We start from the raw sequence: 22,610 nt of genomic DNA, 5'->3' as shown, positions 1-22,610 counted from the left end.
CTGGGATCCCCACACACATCTGCCTCTGAGCAGAGAAGCTACTCAGCTCCGCCAGAAAAAGTGACAGTAAAAGATATTAGAGGGGTAGGTGAGGTGGGGAGGCCTGCAGGGCCCACCGCCAGCCCCCTGCATGCATCAGCCTCTCACAGCCTGAACCCTGGCACCTCCATGGCCCAGTGCTACCCTGGCGCTGCTCATGCCAACCCTCCACTGTCCACATCAGTCCTATTGCCACAGGTTCTCCCCGCCCCCCCCCAGCTGGATTCAGAAACAGTCCCTCCAGGTAGAGGTGGGGCCTTTCTGGTGTACCCCAGAAGGTGTAATGGGCAATGTGGAGACCCTGTATACAACGAGCAGAACTAAGCTACAGAGGGTTAGACAGGGAATGGAAGAAGGAAGGCATATATCCAGAGTTCAGGTTCCAGGACAATGAAGGCACCTCAAAGGAAGGCAGCGGAGGAAGCAGGGACTGGAGGCCAAGACAGACCACAGAGGCTAGGCATGTTGGCAGAGCCCAAGGCTCCCGGTCTTTGAAAAGTCGCAAGACAGAGTCTCTGAGAAACCTCCTAAAAGGCCACAGTGCTGAGCACAGGTGGACAGTAGCTTTGGCTACCACAGTGATTCTCAGACCATCTCTGGCCCCTCTCTTCCCATCTCCACCAGCATCTCTGGGAGAGCAGAACTGAGGCAGGTGGCTCCTGCCTTTGTCCCCACAAGCCAGAGCAGAGCAACATATAAAAATCTAAATCTTCTGGAACTAATGTCCCTTTAGCTATGGCTCCTGGTCCCCAGCGCCTGAGCCTGATTATTGATTGCAGCATGTGCGCATATGAAAGCGTCCCAGCTCCGCTACAGAAATGAGCTGTGAAGCCACAGCTGCTGGGGGTCTCCCCTCCGACACTCCTCAAGGTGAGTGTCTCTCACCTGCCCTCCAGACACCCCTTCTCCACCCTCAAAACACAGGGCCTCAACAGCCACCCTCCCTAACTGACTGCCTCCATCCCTTCTCATGGTCCGTGATCTCCACCTCATAATACAAACAGCCCCTGAGTATCCCTGAGCATACAGTCCCCACAGGGGCACCCTTGGCAGCTAAAGCCAGATCCCCCAACAGTAAGCAGGCCAGAGAACCTTCAAGATGCAGGCAGTATGCACCCTGATTCTGACACTGCCCACCTGTTGAGGTGCCAAGCAGCCTTGTGGCCACTCAAGAGATATATCTGTGGTGCCCAGGGGGAGAGAATACCCCTTTCCACTGAAAAGTGCCAAAAGCCATATTTTCGGGGCCCAGCCTGGAGCCCACAGAGCATTTGACAGTTCTGAGGAGCCCCAGGGGATGCTGAGCATCTGTGCCCAGCCAGGGACTGCAGCTTCCCCAGAAGCATCTATATCCTCAGCTCTGCCCATCAGTGTCTGCAGTCTTCAGGTGTGGGACAGGAGAGCTGCCTCCCCACTGGCCCCTCCATCCTGAGGTCTTTGGGTTCTGGCTCCCCTTGGCTGGGAGGAGTCGTGAAAGGGGAGTGGAGAAGGGAAGCAGTTTTCAGTCTCATGGAGGAGCTGAGAGATCACCCCAGGGACATATGGGGGTTCTTTCAGGGGTCCCACTGCCTCAATCTAGAAACACCTTGATTGCAAGCCCCAGAGTTTATTTCTTTCTGCTTCTGCTGCCCTGGCAGCCCCACAGTTCCATCAGGCTGTCTGACTTCTCTCGAATAGTGAGAGATTCCTCTGTGTGCAAATAACAGGGTCCTCTTCCCTTGGGTGGGATTCAATAGGGCATGATGGGAGACAGATGATAGGTTATTAGCAGACAACTGTGGAAGGATGAAAGGTGTGGGAGGGGTGGGTGTGGAGTCACCCCACTTCTGAACTCACACTTACCTATCAGTAAATAATCAGGTGTAGAGAATCCCTTCCAGAGCCTGATTGGTGGTGTATTTTTTGTTTGGAGGCCACGCCCAGCAATGCTCAGCTCTGCAATCAGAAATCACTCCTAGCAGTCCTCAGAGGACCATATAAGATTTGGGGGATCCAACTTGGGTGTGCCACCTGCAAAGTAAGGCCCTCCCCACTGTGCTATCGTTCTGGCCTCGATATGTCTTTGGCTAAATTCCCAAAAGTCCTTGCAGTGTTGTGTGGTATCTCCACATTTGCTTCAAGGAACCCCCTCCTGCTCCCCACAGCAGTACCCCAACCCCTACTCCCACAACCATGCATGACCTCTAGCTCTAATCTGCAGTCAGCAAGTGGAGACGAGAGGATGTGCACCCCACAGTGGTCAAGGATCCTTTGCACCTTTTTCTATGCTGACTTCCTATTGCTTTCTTGGCTCTCAAGCTGCACGCTCCTTGCATATATTGGACAGGAACCCTGCTAGAAATATGATCCATAATTCTTCCCTCCACTCAGGAAATCCCTTTTCATCCCATGGCGGGTTTCCTTGACTGCACAGGGGCTTTTTGGCTCAATGTGGTGAAACTTGTTTTGTTTTGTTTTGCATTGTCTGGGCTTCTGGAGTCAGATTCAAAGAACTGTTTCCAAACCTGATTTAAAAAAAAAAAAAGCTGGTTTTACATTTCAGCTCTTCAGGCCATTTAAGTTCATTTTGGGGGGAAGGGGTAAGACATGGTCCAGCTTCTCTCTTCTGCCCAGTTTTTCCATAACCTTCTATGAAGAGACTATCCTTTCCCCACTGTGCATTCTGGGCCATTTGTGACCATTAATTGGCTGGGTGTGTGTGGGTTTATTCTGTTCTTTCCAGGCATGTGTGTTTATTTTGGACTCTCCATTGGTCCCTGTGTGTGTTAACATCATGGAGTTTGTATTTCTAACTGATCTTAAAGACTTCACTGTGATTCCAAGGTCCTCCTTCCCTTCTGGTCACACAGTGGGCAGGAACCTGAAATGACAGGGAATCTCTGGGAGAGACGCATGCCTCCTGAATGGCAACCTGGTGCTAGAGACAGTGGAGGATGGACTCTGGGCTTACACAGGACACATGACCCCTACTCTCAGTCACCGGTGCTTCAGTTACTGACGAATGAAAGTAGATCTGTGTTGGCATTCTTATACTAGAAATAGATGTGGTGAGGGTTTCTCTGCATAAATTTGTTCTAAACAAAAGCAACAGTGCTTTCCATTTAACACTAAGTGCTAAAAATTCTCCAGCTAACATTCAAGACATCTAGGGAGAGTTGATTTTTCGGGGGAATTTCTTCGCTTTTGTTATTGTTTGGGAGCTCATTGGTGCTCAGGCTTTCTCCTGGCTCTACACTCAGGTATCCTGGCTCTACACTGGAGGTATTCAGGGAACCTATGGGGTACTGGGGAGCAAACCTGATTTGCCATGTGCAAAGCAAACCCAACCCAATCCCAACACCAATCCCCCTATACTCTTGCTCCAACCCCCTCTTTAGGTTTTTGGTGGCATTAACTGACCCTAGTTAAGCCACGCTGGCCAGGCCAGAGAAGTCTGTTTTTCTCCCTGCAGTAAAAGGTCTCAGATGTAGGGACAAAGAAACAGCCCTTATTCTCAGAACCGGCAGAGGTGTTAGGGAAGCTTGGTTCAAAGCCAGAGCTTGGACAGCCTGAGCGTGGCAAGATCTCCTCTGGGAATATGAATCCTACTCAAGGCTTGCCTAGTTTCAGAACTGCCATTAGTGAGGAAAATGTCCATCTGTTTTTTTTGATTTTGATTGATTGCTTCACTTTCTGAATAAAGGCCGGGCTCCCACAGGTGGGGTGTTCTGGAGCCTGGCCCCACCAACAACTGGCTGTCCTCACCATTGGCAGCAAAGGGTGCCTGAGAAAGTGCCCATCTGAGAACTCACCTCCAGGCATGCCAGGTTGGCTCTGAAATGAAGACCCAGCTTTCCAAAGACTCCTGAGACTGACCTTCCCACTCTTCCCATCTGAGAAGGACAACCATGACAGGAAGGCCCTAGGGAGCCTTCCCAGTCCCAGTCAGTGGGAGAGCCTGCCATGAGTTCTGGTCCAGATGTTAGGGAAGAAGCCACACCCCCTCAAAGAGTAAGATCAGGCAGCTGTTGCCATTCTGAACCCACCTGGCAAACAGAAAAGAACTGGTGGTGCTGGAAGGCAGTGTTCTCTCCAGGCAGCTTGAATGAGCCTTCATACTGCTTCCAGAAAGTTCTCTTCTCCTCAGGCCTGGATGCAAAAGATAGCCCTTCCTTCCTTCCTTCTTTCCTTCCTTCCTTCCTTCCTTCCTTCCTTCCTTCCTTCCTTCCTTCCTTCCTTCCTTCCTTCCTTTCCTCCCTCCCTCCCTTCTTTCCTTCTTTCCTTCCATCCTTTCCTTCCTTTCTTCTTTCCTTCCTTTCCTTCCTTTCCTTTCCTTTCTTCCTTCCCTCCCACCTTCTCTCCTTCCTTCCCAGGACTGCAGGGGTCAGCAGCAGTGACCACAGTGCAATTTTTTAAGAGGGGTTATGCAAATCTGGTAGACTAAAGTAAATGTTTCATAAAACCAATGAGTGTTTAAATTGTAGGACTAAATTGTTTGTAGATAAATATTACCTTTTATATTCCATCTGAGCTTTATGTCGATGAGCACATTACTTTAATGACCTGCGTTTACGGAGGGAGACGAAGGAGTGGTGCTCTGTCCTCTCCAGCCAGATGGCTGCCTCTTCTTGCATGAGATTAAAAGATGCTTCTCATTCGCCACGATGCTTTGGAGGCAAATTAATATCGCCTGCTAAATTGCTTGTGTTTTTGGAATAAGATTTAAAGAGAACTTTCTAAAGCACCAGTGTCAGGGGCTGGAGAGTCGATGGCTCTCCAGGTAGGGCGTGCATTTAGCATTCAGTAATTAATGGAGAGAATTCCGTGTTAACTGGCTGCTTCAGGAAAGGAAAACAGATAAACTCCTTATTAATCATGAAAAGTAATGTTGAGCATGGTGGACCCCCATCATTGCTCTAATGGTAGAAAATGGTAATTAATGAAAAGAACAATGAGGTGGGGAATGGACTTGAAATCAAAGCTCACTCCTGCTGGGGTTGCATAGAAACACTGCGTTTGGGGTGGAAACCACATGTTTCCTTAAGAGGCTGGACCAGGTAATCCCCAGCATCACAGACCCTCAGAGGCACCAGGTCCTTGGTGGACATCAACACACTGGGCCAGAGAGATGGCATGGAGGTGGGGCATTTGCCTCGAATCCAGAAAGATGGGGGTTTGAATCCCAGCATCCCATATGGTCCCCCGAGCCTGCCAGGGGCGATTTCTGAGCATAGAGCCTGGAGTGGCCCCTGAAGTGCTGCTGAGTGTGACCCCCCCCAAAAAAAAAAAAAACCACTGGGAGCACTGTGTAGAAATGCCCCTAACAAAAAAGAGACAGTATAAAGGGACAGTGCATGTCACATTTCCATATCCAAATGTTGGGCAGGGGAGGTGGTTCAGCACCTAAAAAATGCTCCTATCACACAGCCTGCAGAAGCAAAGCCTCACACAGTTCAGCTATATTTATTCCAAGGAGAGTAGGTTGTCCTCCATCTCTCCAGCAGGCTTCTAGAATCCAAACGATTCCTTGAAGTAAACGAGGGCATTGATCCCTGGCACTTAACACGACTCCCTAGCCATTCAACTCCTCTGGACAAAGGAAGGGGAAGAGAGCAGCTCTGCTAAAGTGAAATAAGTCAAATACTCTTGGCGTTTCCCAACTCCGATTGCATGCTGGGATGGAATCTTTTAAGTCCCCGAGAGACTCCAGTTCCACTTCTCACCTTAGTTTCCAGAAAGGCCCTGTGTACGCATTGCCATCCTGGGCTCTTGTGGATGCTGACCATGAGCTGTGTCATTGCTCTTTTTTGAACAGCTCATGCAGGTATATCTCTGCAGGCTTCGGCAGCCACATAGACAGGAGCCTCCATATGCTAGTCAACCCACCACCATTCATCACTCACCACTATTAATTGCTTTTCTTTCTTCCACACTACACATGGCTATTTTTCTCTTTGTCCTTCCACCACATTCCCACATAGTGAGCTGGGTTTATATACACAGCATATTCCCACCCACCCCATTGTCTGAGCTGTTCGATTGGTTATACCTATGAGGACATCTGATTGGGACAACCAATCGTATTATGAATGCAAATGAAGGTGTGGGTGATTGTGGACCAGTCAGAATGCATGTGCCCTTATAAGGAGTTGTAAGATGACCTCATATGTCCCTTGCAATTAAAATCTGTAAGACAACCAATCAGATCATATATGCCCTTATAAAGATTGGTAAGATCACTCATGTGCCTTTAGCAGATAACACTGTAGGACAACCAATCCAATTGCATTTGCCCTTATAAGATTTGCATGTTGATCTCATATGCAAATAAGGTTTGTAAGAGACCAATTAGATCACCCAAGCCCTTGTAAGAATTAGTAAAATGATCTCATATGTTCTTATGCAAATAGGGTCTTTAAGAGGTCCATTCAGATCCCAGGTGCCTTTATAAGAATTTGAATGATAATCTTAGGTGCCTTTATGCAAATAGGGTCTGTAAGGGGCCCAATCAGATCCCAGGTGCCTTTACTGATGATGACCACCAGAGGTCTGGTCCCTCCCTACTTATTTCCTCCTTAACACAGAAACACCCCCACCCACCCACCCCTCAGCAAACTAAGGCAGTGACCCTGGGAAGCAGAAAACAAAGTGGTTTCTGAGGCGCCTTCCCACAAAATGCATGAGGGGTGGTGGCACCAGAAGGGACTCTGGAGGCCCTGGACTGATCTGCCGAACCTGGCCTGTGTCCCCGCAGGTGGAGCGTGCTGGGGCTGCAAGGGGCCCTCCTCTGCCACTTCATCGAGCCCGTATACCTGCACAGTGTGGTCGTGGGCGGCCTGCGCCACACTGGCCACTTCTCCCGGGTGCTGGCTCACAGGACCAGGGACATCGGCCCACTGCCAGCCCCCTATCGACACAACCGGCCCCTCCTCTGCGGTAAGAAACCCAGACCCCAGAGCGGGCTTGATGCATGCAGGCTAGAGGTCCCTGGAAGACTCCCCAATGACCTCAGGAGCAGGGGAGAGCAGCCAGGGGTCCGGAGTACTGCAACTGAGGTCAGTGGCCCCTGTCCTGCCACCCAGGACCTCCTGCCAGTGACAGGAATCAATGTAGATGACACCCAGAGGCTGCCTCTGCATGCATTCAGCACATATAGGTCACGAACAGCCACCCCGGCTTCCTTCAAGGCCAAGCTGCATCAAGCCTTCTGCGGTAATTCTACAGCTGCTAACCCAGACAGGAGGTGCCCAGCCTACGTACATCCTAGATGAGAGAAAAGTTCTGCTTCTGGGCAGGGCTTAAAACATGCAGGCATCAGGGCATATGCCTGGCAGGTCTGAGCCCTTGAAGCCTAAGCTGCCACCGCTGCCCCGCATCAGAGGACTCGAGTATTAGTAAAATGCCAACTGATGACTTGAGGAACAGGCTCACAGAAGACAAAGCCTGCTACTCACATCATGCTAGAGAATTCTGTCATCTCGGAAGTATTAAGCATGGCCACCCACCTGGAGATGCTACGGCAGCCCAGGGAAAGTCTGGGCTGGACCACCATCTTGGGGATCAGTTGAGGCCGTGAGGGGATGAGCTGCCACAGCTCCAAAGCACTAAGAGAGCCAGCAGCATTAGCACAGTGTCAGGGTGCGACCTTGTGCCTCTTTCTACCCAGGCCCCTCTCTTTGCACACTGCCATGGTAGGCTTCAGACCCCCAATCATGTGTCTCATCTTCACAGGCAGCATGAGGCCACAGCAAAAGGCAGGAGGCTGCTCAGGCCTCCTGTCCCTGCCTGCCCAGCACCTTGGTGAGGACCTTTGCAGTGAGTGACTGCAGCCCACACTAGCAGCTGGAAAAGGGCCCACGGGTGGTCTAGCTACTAACCCTGGGGCCTAAACCATAGTACAGAGGGGAGGGTGCTTGCCATGCACTGACCCACTGGGCCCAATCCCTGGTATCCCAGATGGTACCTCACCGAGCCTGTCTAGCTCTCACTGAGCAGCCAGAACACAGCCACTGGCCAGACTCTCTGCACACTTTCCACTTCCAAGGGCAACCCTGCCTGCCACAGCCCTGTGTGCCACACTTCTACCTATGCCCCACTAAAGCCCTACCTAGCACAGGCCTCTCCCATGGCCTTGCCCATCATCTGCCCTCCATACCTGCTGTCCCTGCCTCTTCCCCAGGAGTGAGCGACACCATGGTGCGCCAGCCAGGGAAGTCTCCTCACTTCAGCGTGAACTGGGTGGCCGGAGCAGCCGATGTAGAGGTCCTGGACACCACCACAGGCAGGAGAAGCTGTGGGGCCCCGTCCCGACTCTGCAAACATGAGCTCGCAACATGCTGGGCTCATCTCTACAGGAAGGTGAGCAGGGACTCTGGGAGGCTCTCCGGCTTGGGACCGCAGGGACCTGAACTCTGGGTTTGAGAGAGGGTCAGGAGTCTGTTTCCTTCTCCCCAAAGGCATAGTTGGGCCAGGGATCAGACCCTGGTTAGAGAAGAAGATGCTGAGGAGTGGGCAAACCCAAAGCAGTGGAGCAGTGGAGTGGGAGGGAGGTCCCAGTAGCAAAGTGGCTCTGCCGTGGGCACTTTCCCCCGTGTTTCAGTCAGACACCACTTCTGGGCTTTAACCTGGTGTGTTTCTACACATGACAAATCATCCTGCAAGGGAAAGCAGCAGGCACAGAAATGAGCAGTGGTTGGTTTGTCCCACAGCATAGCAGCAGACTCAGAAAATCTTCACATTTTGAGGCAGATACTGGGGATCACACCTCTGGGTTCTCAACCTGGCAGTGGGGAGCTGGAAATGGCACCTTGTCCCAGAGCACCCGGCTCTCAGCCTCTGGCACTGGATTGTGAACTCAGAGAAGACACATTTAGGCAGTCACACAGGTCATTCCCCAAGTTCAGGCATGTGTGTGTGTCTGTGTCTGTGCACACACACACACACACACACACACACACACAGACACAGGAAGCATGTCCCTGCCTATCCTGGGGAGAAGCTTGATCAGAGTCAGAAATCCAAGGGAAACAGGATGGGCTGCAATGTGGCTTGTTGCTGACCCCCGACTTGCACAGAGCTCCATCATTCCCGCCCACCATCCAGCTCATCAAAGACATGGCGGAGCATGCTCCAATATAAGGGTGGGTCATGTCCTGAATCAAGTTCAGCATCCTCACTCAGAACCATTTCCGCATGAGTAGACTGGAGAGTGGGGGCTCGCCCTTCCTTCTCTCGCTTCACAGGTAGAGCTGACATGACACCACACAGCTGTATTCAGTTCGTAGAGACAGGAAAATGGGTTGTGTGTATGACTGAGTACTGTGTGCATGTGCCTAAGTGTGCAGGTAACTACACGTGTGACAGTGGTGTGCATGTGCCCATATGTGTAGATGACTGTATGTGCGACTCTGGGTGTTCACGTGCCCATGTGTGCAGGGGATAGCGCACATGACATGGCATGCACATGCCCATGTGCATGTGCCTGGTAGTGTGCCTCCTATGATAACCCATGTTCTCTATGTCCCACAGCTGAGCCCGAGGATCCAGAGACCTGCAGAAACACCGTCCTTGTACTGTGAGGCCAAGCTTGGGGCACGCACCTACCAAGCGGTTAAGCAGCAGCTGTTCCGGGCATTCCAGAAGGCCGGCCTGGGCACGTGGGTGCGGAAGCCACCAGAGCAGGAGCACTTCATACTGACCCTATGAGCCGCCTGCAGACCATGCGCTGGCCTGTGTGCGTGTGTCTGTGCGCGTCTACTATGACCTGACTGCAGTGTTGAGGACTCCTCAGCTCTTCTCTTGGTGTCCCCAAAACATAGGTGTGTTCAGGAACAAATGCACAGGCACCTGCTCCAGGACTCCAGCAGTGCCCCATGTGCTGGGGAGTGGGGGAAGCTGCAGGCCTTGTACCCTGGGGACTCTCTCTCTTTCTCCCCCTCTTTCTCTCTTGCCCTCTCTCTTTCTCCCCCTCTCCCTCTCCTCCTCTCCTCTCCTTCTCTCTCCCTTTCCCTCTTCCTCTCTCCCTGGGCCTGGGTCTCACTCACAGCCTCAGTGGGCCCTGAGAGAAAAGCCATGGGTCCTTTGGAGCCAGAGCTCACACCCATCTCATCCTTCCAGCTCCCTTCTCCTGCCCTTCAGAAGGTTCCAGAACCCTGACAGAGGGTGGGTGTAGCTTGTTGAGCGAGAACTGCCGTGTGCATGGGCTGTGAGCTTAGGCTCAGCTTCAAGGCAACTGAAAGTGGGGCCCTGCTGCCCTCTAGGCTAGAGCCAACCCCACAAGATGACAAGCACAAAACATAGACAAGGGGCCAGAGCCACAGTACAGCAGGGAGGAGGCTGGCCTTGCACATGGCTCACTCAAGTTGAATACCCAGCATCCCATATGGTCCCCAACCTGCTAAGAGTGATTCCAGGGTATTACCAGAGTAAGTCATTAAGCACTGCCGGTGTAGCCCAGAAACAAAATCTCAGACAAAAGCCTGCTTCCCCAGGCGCAGACAAAGGAGCTGGAAACTGCATTGGGGGGGGGGGGGGGAAGAGAGTGTTAAGCAGGCACCAGAGTCTCATCACCGTAGGGTCCCCCTGGGGGAGAGTCAGACCCCCTACACTAAAGAACTCTGAGTACCTTTCCCTCACCTCCCAGGCCCAGAGCACCTTCCCTCCCGAGTGGAGACGAACTCAGCTAGCCAGCAGCGTAGTCTGAAATAGGAACTTCCCAGAGCTTCACACCAGCCCATTTGTCAGCCAACTTCTAAACTCAAAGTCATGGAGCAGCAGACTTCTCTAAGGAGAAACTCCACAATATCCAGAATGTTTTTGCACATAGATGCTGCCTGAGAATCTCACTCCAACAGGGAGGCCAAACACCATCTTAATTCAGCACAAACGCTTCACGCCAATGGCAGGTTTCCAACCATTTCCCATCACTCGGGGTGTCAAGAGAGGAAACTCAGAGAACCCCAAAACCTAAGCACTAGCCTTGGCACTTTGATGCCTGTGCCCATGTCTGTGGGGAATAGTCCTAAGCTTCAGTAGCCCAGCTGATGCATGCACCTCTCTAACAGGGATCCTGCACCCGTAGTAGCCCAACCCAGGAGCCAAGCACTGGAGGTCATAGTGTAGGGCTACTCACCACCAGGACATCACTTGCTCCCTGGGACGGTGGTCCTGGCTGAGTCTGAAGCCAGGGCAATTGGCACGGGGCCCTGGAGCATTTCCTTCCATCGTGTCCCCACAGGGAGGTCAGTAGGTCAGTGGGCAGGCAGCAGAAGGGCAGGAAGGATCTCAGGGAGCAGATGTCCTGGGGACAGACCCAAGCATGGCACAGAAGGGGCATAGCAGAGACACAGATGAGCAAACTCTGATCCATGAGAGATTAGTGGACTCCGAGATCGTGATAGTGTCATTCAGAGAGGACTCATGTCCTCAGCAGGCCCGACACTACCCTCAAGAGGTAGGGCCTATCCCTATGGCTGTGCCTGTGGCAGTGTGACGCCACCAGGAGGTGCAGCTGGCACTCCTGACAGGCCCAAAGTGTGTGTGTGTGTGTGTGTGTGTGTGTGTGTGTGTGTGCACTCAGCCTGACAGCCACGGCCTTCTCGTTCCATGCTGTGCCCAACACAGGCATCCAAATAAAAACTGCTTCCTGGGGCCAGAGCAACAGAACAGCAGTGAAGGCAATGGCTTTGCATACAGTGACTAGGTTCAATCCTCAGCACCCCACATAGTCCCCTCAAGTCTGCCAGGAATGATTCCTGAGTTCAGAGCCTATGAGTAACCCCTGAGCACCGCCGGATGAGGCCCAAAAACCAGCCTGCACAGCCTAAGGGGTCCTGGCCTTTCTTTGACCCTTGTCCTGGGCATAGTGAGGCCCTGAGCTTCTGTCCCTCTCCAGGGGCCTCCTCACCCACACTGCCTCGATGCAGTTTGGGGTTCTGTGGTTTTCACTTTTTCCCAGGAAAGGGTCTGTGCACAGGTCTTGTTGCTCTGTCCCCCTATCCCTTTTGTCTCACGCCCAGACCCAGCCTTCGCAACTCTGCAGTTTGGGGATGAGTCCTGATCCTCCACACTGGCACACCCACGGGCCCCTTTCTGAGTAAACGCAGCACGCATTTTTGCACACGGTCCCTCGCACTGAAAGCTGTCCTCCGGGCAGTGTCCGCTGCTCCCTTGGATGTGCCCACGGCAGGAGAGCCATACACAGGAGCCTTGTGGTCTCGCGAAGCCCAGGAGAGTAGAATATTTTGCTAACGCCCTATTTTTAGATTATAAATTTCAAGATGTGTCTATATAGTATCTTGTTTAAAGACTTTTTTAAAAAACGTTTGAGACTCAGAGTAGCCATTTTTTTAGTTTAAGGAAACTTAAGTATCCATTTTTAAGAAATCCTCTTAATAAAATCATGTCTGATCGGCCCAAAAGACAATAAATGCCACCTGCTAAGAGAAACCAAAGGGAAGCTACAAGTCTTTCTTCTTGTCCTCTGCTTGCCTCAGCTCCCGGGGACCACACCGGCCCCCAGAGCTGCTGCCCTGCAAGGGACTCCCTCCCCACCCAAGACACAGGTCGGGGGTTCCTGCTTTGAGCCACAGTTGGCTGTGGGCAGTCCAGCCAGAGGGCTGGAGTCAGGAAAGGCTGTGGGTGCAGACAGCAGGGCCTCTTTCTCCACAGACCTGCAAAACAGAGGGCTGGGGAGGAACGTGGGGCGCTGTCCATGGTCCTGACCACTGCATGCTGGGCAAGAGATTCTGAGGATGGGACAGTTTGGGGGTGATCCTGCTCCCCAGAACTGAGGGGACTATGAGCTTTTCCACCTGGTTCCAGGAATTCAGGGACCTTTAGCTCATCCTCCCCATCCCTACCATTCTCCTGTCTGCTCTGCCCTCTGCTCCACACCAGGCCCCAGATGTGGAATCCACAGAACTGTGTGTATGGGTCTAGTGGGCACCTATATGTGGCACTCAGAGCCCATGGGCATGTGGGGTTCAGAGAGGAATATAAGGCCTCACTCAGTCCCAGACTGCCTCGTCCACCTGCCCACACAACCTCCCACAGAGAGGGGGACACCAGCAGGGACAGAGGGATGTCCACCTCAGTCAGCTACAGGGTAGTAACATTGCGGACAGAAATGCCAGCCCCAGCCTGTCTTGGGCATCACAGGGTCCTGGCTTTGCAGTGCACCTGGCAGTTGGCAGACGACAGCTTTCAGCAGTGCCCAGCCAATGCCCAGCCTTTTCTAAGCGAATGAGCTAACAGTAATTCTTAAGTGAAGGTCTGTACACAATGCGCATGACTGAATGGCAATATTGTACCAATGATGTACATTTGTAATATTTGTAAAAAAGAAAAACCAAAACCTCGAACTATGAATCTGTGTATGCTGATTGGCCCCAAGGTCTGTAAACGACGTGCGGGTTATACCTGCTAAGTGAATGTTCCTGATAAGTGAATAAAATATCCAGCCCAACTGTGCCTTCCTGGGGTGTGGGCTGCCCCCAGCATATGCGCGGTGCCCTGCTCCCTTGAGGCTCCCAGCTTAGCCCCACCTGCTTCCTATTAGCTGTTGGGACCAGGGATAGGCCAGAACCTTGCTGCTCCTTCCCCTGGAGACGCCTCCACTGCCCAGTTTGGGCAACAGCATCAATGGGTTATATAGAAGTGTGTGTGTGCATATGGGCTGTGAGGGGCACAGGGCAGCAGTCCCCCAGAGCACCCATGCTGTGGTCACACATGCCCTCCAGAGCCCCTTTCTGGGGTGTATGAGCATCATCTCAAGTAGGGGCCATGCAGAGCCTCTGCCACACACCATTTGCATCCTTATGGGCGACAGTGGATGCTGGGCACTGCCCACTTCTCTGGGTCACACTGATCTACACTAGTGAGCTGGCATTCCAGGGACTGAGCCCGGGTTCCAGCTGAGACCAAGAACTCATGGGTACCTGCAGGCTATCTTAGGCAGCCTCTCCCCTTCCCAGTCATGGTGGACACCAGTCACCTAGGGTACTGAAAGGCAAATTTCAAAAGCATCTGAATTGTGAGGTGCAAAGAGATCCTTGGAGGGAGAGTCCTACATGGACAAAAAGGGCAGGAGTGAATGCCTGTTTAGAATTGATACAGACATCTCAGGGTCTCCAGAGAAGACCAACAGCAGATGTCTGTCCATGCAGTGACAGGAGACGTCTCTGGGTCTCCCAGAGAAGAAGCGAGTGTCAGGCTCATGGTCATCTCATTCACAAACACATCCAGCCTGTGGACCAGAACTGTTCAGTCACACCCTGGCCTCCATACAGCCTGGTCTCACTGTGATATTTCCATTCTTGTCATTTGTTGTTGTAGTTTTTGAACCATGCCTGGTAGTGCTCAGGCCTTACTCCTAGCTCTGTGCTCAGGAAAATGCTTCGGGACCATATGTGGTGTTGGGGATGAAATCTGGGTTGTCCGTATAAAAGCCAAACTGTCTGTACTACTGCTGCAGCCCTACATTTTTTAACAAAATATGAAATTTATGATCTATTGATTCAGTGAAAGATTTCAACTGAAGACATGTCTCCCCAAGTCAGAAACTAAAAGATAATTTTTGGATAGTTTCAAAGTGGAACAGAAGTGACTAAAGCTAACAAACTGGCAAAAAAAAAAAAAAGGCAAAGCCAATAGAACCAAAAGAGCTAGTTATGACAGAGAACAGATGGGCAGAAGTCATAGAGGTTTTTGGGGTGGCCTGTGGCCCTAGAATGCTGGTTCAAACACCAAAGGGTGAGGTGAAGCTAAAGCACTAGGATTGCACAATGCTCTACTAAACCAATGGAGACAAAACACGGTTAAATCCATGTGGTCTACAAAAGGTCACCCACAAATGAAAATGATGAAAGTAAGAGTCAAAAAGGAAATTAGAGGCCAGAGAGATAGCCTGGAGGTACGGCATTTGCCTTACATGCAGAAGGACAGTGATGCGAATCCTGTCATCCCATATGGTCCCCTGAACCAGCCAAGAGCGATTTCTGAGCATAGAGCCAGAAGTAACCCCTGAGCACTGACAGGTGTGACCCAAAAAAACAAAACACAAAAAATAAAAGGGAAATTAGAAGCATAAGCACAAGAAAGAAGCATTCAGGGGCCGGAGAGATAGCACAGCAGTAGGGCATTTGCCTTGCACGCAGCAGACCCAGAATGGGCAATGGTTCAAATCCCAGCATCCCATATGGTCCCCCAAGCCTGCCAGAAGCGATTTCTGAGTGCAGAGCCAGGAGTAATCCCTGAGCTCCACCAGGTGTGACCCCTCCCCCCCAAAAAAAAAATCATCCAAGAACAACTCCAATAGCTGGTGTTTAAGAACCTCATGGACAAAATGACAAAACTGTATTGAGAACTATTAAAATTGAAAGGGACTGAGCCAGAGAACACATAGTGTACTTTTTGCATGCAGCTGACCCAGGTTCAATTTCCAGCACCCTTTCTGGTCCGAGTCCACCAGGAGTGATCCCTGAATACACAGCCAGGAGTCAACCCTGCACACCACTAGGTGTGGGCACAAAACAAAACAAAAAATTATATTAAAAAAATTAGAAAGACTGGGGCCAGCGAGGTGGTGCTAGAGGTAAGGTGTCTGCCTTGCAAGCACTAGCCAAGGATCAGGACCAAGGTTCGATCCCCCGGTGTCCCATATGGTCCCCCCAAGCCAGGGGCAATTTCTGAGCACTTAGCCAGGAGTAACCCCTGAGCATCAAACGGTTGTGACCCGAAAAAACAAAACAAACAAAAACAAAAACAAAAACAAAACAAAACAAAAAAAATTAGAAAGACTGAAGGCTTGAACATTCATCCCAAGTTCACATATTGGAAAATGTGCTTAAAACATCAATTAAAGGACCGAAGAGATAGCATGGAGGTAGGACGTTTGCCTTGCATGCAAAGTACGGTGGTTCGAATCCCAGCATCCCATATGGTACCCTGAGCCTGCCCTGCCAGGAATGATTTCTGAGCAGAGAGCCAGGAGTAGCCCCTGAGTGCTGCCAGATGTGACCCAAAAACCAAAAAATAAAAAATAAAATAAATAAAAAATAAAAAACATCAAAAACATTAAAGCACTGCTGAGATGTTGGTGGTTTTCATCACTGATGGATGCTTCTAAACATCTGTGATGATTTTGCTCCCAAAACAGCTTCCTGTCTAGAGAATGGCCATCAGGCACCCAGTTTTCTTTCCAGTTTGCTAGTTTTCTTGAAGGGAGCACAGGGCTCCCTTCATGGGGCTGAGGCCAGGCAGGGCTCAAACGAGTAACCAGAGTGGAGTAAAAAATAAATTTTTAGGGGCCGGAGAGATAGCATGGGGGTAAGGCATTTGCCTTTCATGCAGAAGGTCGGTGGTTTGAATCCCGGCATCCCATACGGTACCCCAAGCCTGCCAGGAGCGATTTCTGAGCATAGAGCCAGGAGCAACACCTGAGTGCTGCCGGGTGTGACCCAAAAACAAATAAATTTTTAGGGACTGGAAAGATAGCATGGAGGTGGGGCGTTTGCCATGCATGCAGAAGGATGGTGTTTCGAATCCCAGCATCCTATATGGTCCCCTGAGTCTGCCAGGAGTAATTTCTTTTCTTTTTTTTTTATTTCTATTTTGATCATATTGGCTTACATATCTTTCACAGTAGTATTTTAGGTACATATTAACATTGAATCAGGGGAATACCCATCTCCAAATTTGTCCTCCCCCCATCCCTGTTCCCTTCCTGCAACCATATCGCCCACCATCAACCCCTGGGCTGCTAGAATAGGTGGTCCCCTCTTTGTCTAGCTTACTATTAGCGATCATATATCTGTTTGGTCCTGGTACCCTCCCCTGTTTCCCCCTCTATTTGAGAGGTGGAGCTTGATAATTTGAGTTATGTGGTTTTGTTTGAAGGAAAAAAAAGCAATAGAATGGAGTAAAAAAATAAGAAAAAATAAAAAATAAAAATAAATTTAAAAAAATCAAATAAGCTGAAAATGGGCGGGGTTCTTCTAGAGGCTTTCAAGCTCAGTTTGAGCGAGGACATGAAAAAGGTCATTGAAACACCACATCAATACAGAAAGAAATATCAAATTAAATATCCAGTGAGCACTACAGCAATAAAGACAAGCACCACACAATAGTCTCGGTTCTGAAATCAAACCTTGCCGAAGTGCAAAAAGAAAGAGAAAGATAAAATAAAATAAAATAAAATAAAATAAAATAAAATTGGAGACATCAACTTCAATATCTACACCAAAATAAAGACGTCAATAAAAACCGATCAATCAATAAATATATATGTGGAAAAATGATTATTTTGTGCTTTTTTTTTTTCCTTTTTCCCCCTGCATAGGCACAGTAACTATTGGGGATATTATAGAGGGAATTCTCTTGGCCTAGGAGATACAGGGTTTCTCTACCCCTGAAGTATACTGTCATGGGATTAACTATAGACTCCTTGCATGATCATTTACTCTCCCCTCAGTGCTATTGTGGTGTATGGAAGACTTCTGCTTCGTCATGTTTGGTAAAATTGAACTTCTGTATCTAGAGATCTTGGTGTCTGTACAGCTCAAGGAATGGAGCTTATGATGAAGTCTTTCTTTGCGGTTCTAGCAGTTCTGCCTCTTTGGGTTTTTTTGTTTTGTTTTGTTTTGGTTTGGTTTGGTTTTTGGGTCACACCTGGCAGCGCTCAGGAGTGCTTCCTGGCTCTATAATCAGAAATCACTGCCAGGAGTAATTTCTGAGCATAGAGCCAGGAGTAACCCCTGAGCACTGCCAGGTGTGACCCCCGAAAAATAATAAATAAAAGAATAAAAATACATTTTTAAAAATAAATTAATAGCATTTATGTAACAATTATAAATAATGCAACTGAGCCCTTAGTGACAGAAACCAGCACTTTGCCAGGTATGGGCTTCAGATCACAAGCAAAGGTCTTAGAAAACTGCTGAGGAAAACCATAACTACTTGATTCTGGTGATAACTTCATAGTCACCAAAAGTTTATACCTTTATATAGTTTAGGTCCATTACACCACCTAGAAAGCCGTTTATTACAAGCAATAACCAAAGAGAATAAGCTTCAACCAACACCAGACGGGATTCGAGAAAATATCAGTGAATCACTGGATATAAAGAGGCCGCGTAAAACATGTGCTTTGGTTTCTGGTTTTGAAGGCACATGCAGCTGTGCTCGAGGCTGACTCTTGGCTCTGCACTCAGAATCACTCCTGGTGAGCTTAAGAGGACCAAAGGGGATTCTGGGGATGGGACCCAGGTTGACTGCGTATAAAGCAAGTGCCCTCTCCATTGGACTATTTCTTGCTCTGGGGTCTGTGGAGCATTTCTAAACAACTTTGGAGGGTCAATTTAAAGTTAGAAGGTATCTGTGCTATGTATGTGCTATAGAAAATGATTTGCACTTTTTAGCAAATACCAGAACTTACACCCAGCCAAAACTGTGTAGTTTCCCCAACAGAGCAAGAATAAAAAATCTCATTCTGAGATGTGGCTGCCACTCAGCAGCTTTTGGACCGTCTCCTGGACTAGAAATCATTCCAGCCCCAGTTTATGAGCAGCAGAAAATGACTTTTATTGTTTTACAATCACACCTGGTAAATGAAATTCTTATTACATTTCCTACTTTAAAGCTAGATTTCCAAAACATGTTTGAAAACAACCCAATTTTGACACAGTGTCACTCACACTTTGCCTTTTTACAATTTCTTTAGTGAATTTTTTTCTTCAAGATGTTATCTTGGAACAAAATTGGCTTTGCATTACTTTATCTGAAATATACACACTGAATGAAAACCAAACATTTAGAATACTGAAAACACAACCTTGTAAGTGGAAAAAATAATCAAGTGGATAAATGTGCTTATGCAATAAGCTTGAAAGTGATGCTGCCAGTGCCAGAGAGACAGTAGAGCGGGTAAAGTGCATGCCTTGCAAGAGGCCATCTTGGGTTCCATCCCTGGCATCTGCCCAGGCAGACCCAAGCACTGCCAGGAGTGATTCCTCAGCATAGAAACAGGAGTAATCCCTTAGCATCACCAGATGTGACCCAAAAACTAACAAACAAACACACACACACACACACACACACACACACACACACACTTCTTTATGAGCACTTTATTATCCACTTTAGAATCACAGACTCACTCTTCAAAATTCCTATCACTTATTGCATGATAGGAATACATCCTAGGAACAGTTTATATCAAAATGTAAGAACCAGAACGCTGTACCCTCCATTCACAGTAGGACCTGGGCACTGTCCATTCTGGGAGCAACTTGGCCCTACCCTGGGCCAAAAACAGCAAACCAAATTCTGGCTTCTTCACTCCCTACTCCCGATATCTAGACATAATTCTGCCCATGTGCTCTGCTTGCTTGAAACCAGTGCAGACCCAGTGGTTGTGCACTCAATGTGGCAACCCAGGCATAGTTGTGACCCTGATTGGCTAGACTGCCATGCAATCCACCTGCCTTCACACGTGGTGTTTGGGCTGATGCTACCACCAGGCCCCCTTGTGCATGTATATGGAAAAGCCCTTCAGTAGCTGGTGCTCAGACTCAAACCCTTTAAGTTTTCATGCCGCAGCTCTTTTGAGTCACACCAGTAGATGCTGAAGGCAAGCACACTATCAGCTTCACTTATGAAATACTGCTAATATTGAGTGCAAAGTTCAATAATAAATCTGTGCTATAGTCTATACCAGTCCTTCTCAAATAGTGGGGCACGAGGCTCCGTAAAGGGGGGTGCGTGTGACCTCGGCAAACACTGTCATAACAAGCTAAGCCCCGTGTTTGTCTCTGTATATCTCTGGAGCTGAGAGTTGCTGTGTCCTGCTTCAAACCTCACTTCGAAAAGCTATGCATTGCAAAACGTGCTCATTGTAGCCATGAATCCAGACATCACCTCTGATTAAAAAATCAGCTCAAATTATTTTATATATTTTTGTTTTGCAGGTTCAAGGTTTTTTTTTAATAAAGATAATATATAGTTGTGGGGGGGGGCGCGAAAAATGTTTTCTTCTTCCTAGAGGGGCATGACAAAAATAATTGAGAAGCAGTGGTCTATACATAGCTTGGTAACTTTTTCCATACTAGTAGCTAGAAAGTAGCTTTCACCTTATTCCTAATTAAAGATCATGCTGCTCAGACATGCTGAATGCTGTTCTGTTTAACATCGTGGCTGTCATCCTTGTAGGTTCTGTGTTACAACAGCAGTTCATGACGACTTCACTCTGAGGGTGTCCTGTGAAATCAATTTAATGATTTCACATGCCCATCTTTTCTAATATGGCCAGTGTATTTTGGGGTAAACAAAAAAAATTGGGGAAGGGGGGTGTCTCCCAATCAGTGCTCAGGAGGTGGGAGCCCCCCAGCCAACTCTTCACCAACCAAGCAATTGGCTCCATGGAGACAGCTCCTGGGGCCCTACCAAGTTAAGAGACACCTGGACCATCCCAACAGAGCTCAGGTCCCCAGGATGGCCCCCAATAATACTCAGGGGCACCTATATGGTGGTGAGGATCAAACTAGAGTCAGACACATGTGAGGCCAGTGCCTTAGCCTCTACCATCTGCAGTCCCAATTGCTTGCAATGCTCCTTTGCATTGCATGAAGTGTGAGGAGGGTGTCCCCAGTGTGGATGCCCAGTTCTGGAGCCATCTTCCTTCCATTGTACCCATCACAGCAGCTGTTTGCAGAGAAATCTCCTGCTCAGCTCTCCTGGCCCTGCTCCAACAGGGTTATTTACTTCCGCCCAGCCAGGCTCCAAGCACATCGTCCTTTCTCCTTTTGTTCTCTCCCCTCTTTGGGGAGTCCTGTTACCAGGCCTTTTCCTGCCCTTTATCAACCTTCACTTGATTTTAGTTTCAAGCTCTTCTAGGCAGAGCTGCCTTGAGACCAACTGCACAAGGTCCTGCAGCTCCAGTAAGCACCTCCGGCTCCACACAGTGCTGAGCGGAGAATTCCTCCTTGAACAAAAGTGGTTTCAATGTGGGTTTTTTGTTTTTTTTTTTTTCCTTCTGCTCAGGCTTACTCCTGGCACTCAGGAATCACTCTTGAAGGCATGTGGGGGACCATATGGGATGCAAACAAGCACTTTTCCTGCTGCATTTCAGCTCCAGACCCAACTTGAATGTGTTTTAACAAAATAATTTTACCCTCTCCTGCCCCAATATTTACTGTGTATGTTGCACAAAGCAACTGAGGAGTCCCAATTTGAAGGAGAGTTCTTTTAACTTTTAAATTACTAAGGGAAAACAGGACAGCTATGAATAAAGGAGACATATGACATTTTGACAAATGCTTATATGGACCCTGACCTAATTCTTTCTACAAGGACACAGAATTATAAATGTAAGGAACACTTTTCAGAAGAATGTAGCAATTGAGAATTCCCACCTTCGGGCACATTTGTCTCCACTGAGACCAACTCAGGTGAAGGGCCTAGCCACCCCTGTCCCACCCAGCAGACAGACAGGTCTAACTGCTGGAGGCCTGCAGTTGCATGCTGGGTCATGGGAGAAAACAGTAGTGAGAAAGCAGCCACTGCCTGCTCTGATCTGCACTCCCGCACCCCTGAACTCCTGCACAAAAGATGGGGCCAGCTCCCTAAAGGTGCAATCTTTATGTAGACTATTAAATGGCTAACAGCATTACAACAGAACAAGCATCTGGGAAACTGAGGAAGTGACAGATGCTTATCTAGTTACTTCCTCTAGAAAATTCTGAGGTTAGACAGAAAGCCTGTCTAGAGTACAGACCGGTGTGGGGTGAGGAGGAAGGACACTTGGGATATTGGTCATGAGAATGTTGCACTGGTGAAGAATTTTATATAAATATATATATATATATATGTATGTATGTATTAAAAAAAAAAAGATAAGGCCTCCCAATTCTTACCACAGGCTTTGTTCTTTACACTGACTGTAGAAAGAGGAGGTACAGTAAATACACCCCATATACACCTCAACACAGGCCCTTTGCCTGGTCTGTATTGTGAATTGGGGGACAAAAAAAAGAAAATTCTGAGGTGGTAGTACTGGAATGAAGAAGCACAACTATAGATCATTTTATTGTAGCAGATATGTTTGATCATTTAGGTTTAAAATTAAAATTTCTCAAACCAGAGCAAGATTACAGGAGAAAGGGTGCTTGCCTTGGACACAGCCGACCAGGTTTGATCCCATCATCCCATGTGGTCTCCCAAATCTTACTAGGAGTGATCTCTGAGCACAGAGATAGGAGTAAGTCCTGCACAGTGCCAGCTGTTGCCACCTCCCAAAAAAATTAAAATATCTTAAGTGGAGAATGTGGTAATTTTACAATTTTATATCATTATGATGCGTAGTTAATCATCAACTATGTTTCAACAAAGCAAAATGTTAAAGATGTAATATGACATTCTAAAGTAGTAAATCTCTCTCTAGGCCAGAGACAGTGTTGGGACTAGGACATCTGCTATGCATGCACCAACCCTGACAACTGTGTCATTTTCCCCCAAGAGTTACCTAGAGTGATTGTCGCCTACCAAGCACAGTTGAAAATAGTTGGAAACACACCACTAGGTATGGCCCAGACACATCC

General features: G+C 48.8%; 1 protein-coding gene and 1 non-coding gene across 2 annotated transcripts in view; both read left to right on the top strand.

Moving 5' to 3' along the window:
* The window catches only part of ADARB2 (adenosine deaminase RNA specific B2 (inactive)), a 125,244-nt gene extending 115,322 nt beyond the window's left edge, over positions 1-9,922 (top strand). Inside the window, exons 7-9 of the mRNA XM_049776232.1 lie at positions 6,773-6,954; positions 8,198-8,376; positions 9,547-9,922. Coding sequence (XP_049632189.1) covers positions 6,773-6,954; positions 8,198-8,376; positions 9,547-9,723 — 538 coding nt within the window. The 3' untranslated portion in view covers positions 9,724-9,922. The remainder of the gene's footprint in view (positions 1-6,772; positions 6,955-8,197; positions 8,377-9,546) is intronic.
* An 11,987-nt stretch (positions 9,923-21,909) lies between these two features.
* On the top strand, positions 21,910-22,040 carry LOC126014770 (small nucleolar RNA SNORA51). The gene has a single exon (XR_007497767.1). It is a non-coding gene; the product is annotated as a small nucleolar RNA SNORA51 (small nucleolar RNA).
* Positions 22,041-22,610: the final 570 nt, after the last annotated feature.

The sequence above is a fragment of the Suncus etruscus genome, chromosome 7 (assembly GCF_024139225.1).
Source record: "Suncus etruscus isolate mSunEtr1 chromosome 7, mSunEtr1.pri.cur, whole genome shotgun sequence".
Taxonomy (NCBI): Eukaryota; Metazoa; Chordata; class Mammalia; order Eulipotyphla; family Soricidae; genus Suncus; species Suncus etruscus.
The sequence above is the reverse complement of the archived record's forward strand: the minus strand, read 5'-3'. Positions and strand labels throughout refer to the sequence as shown.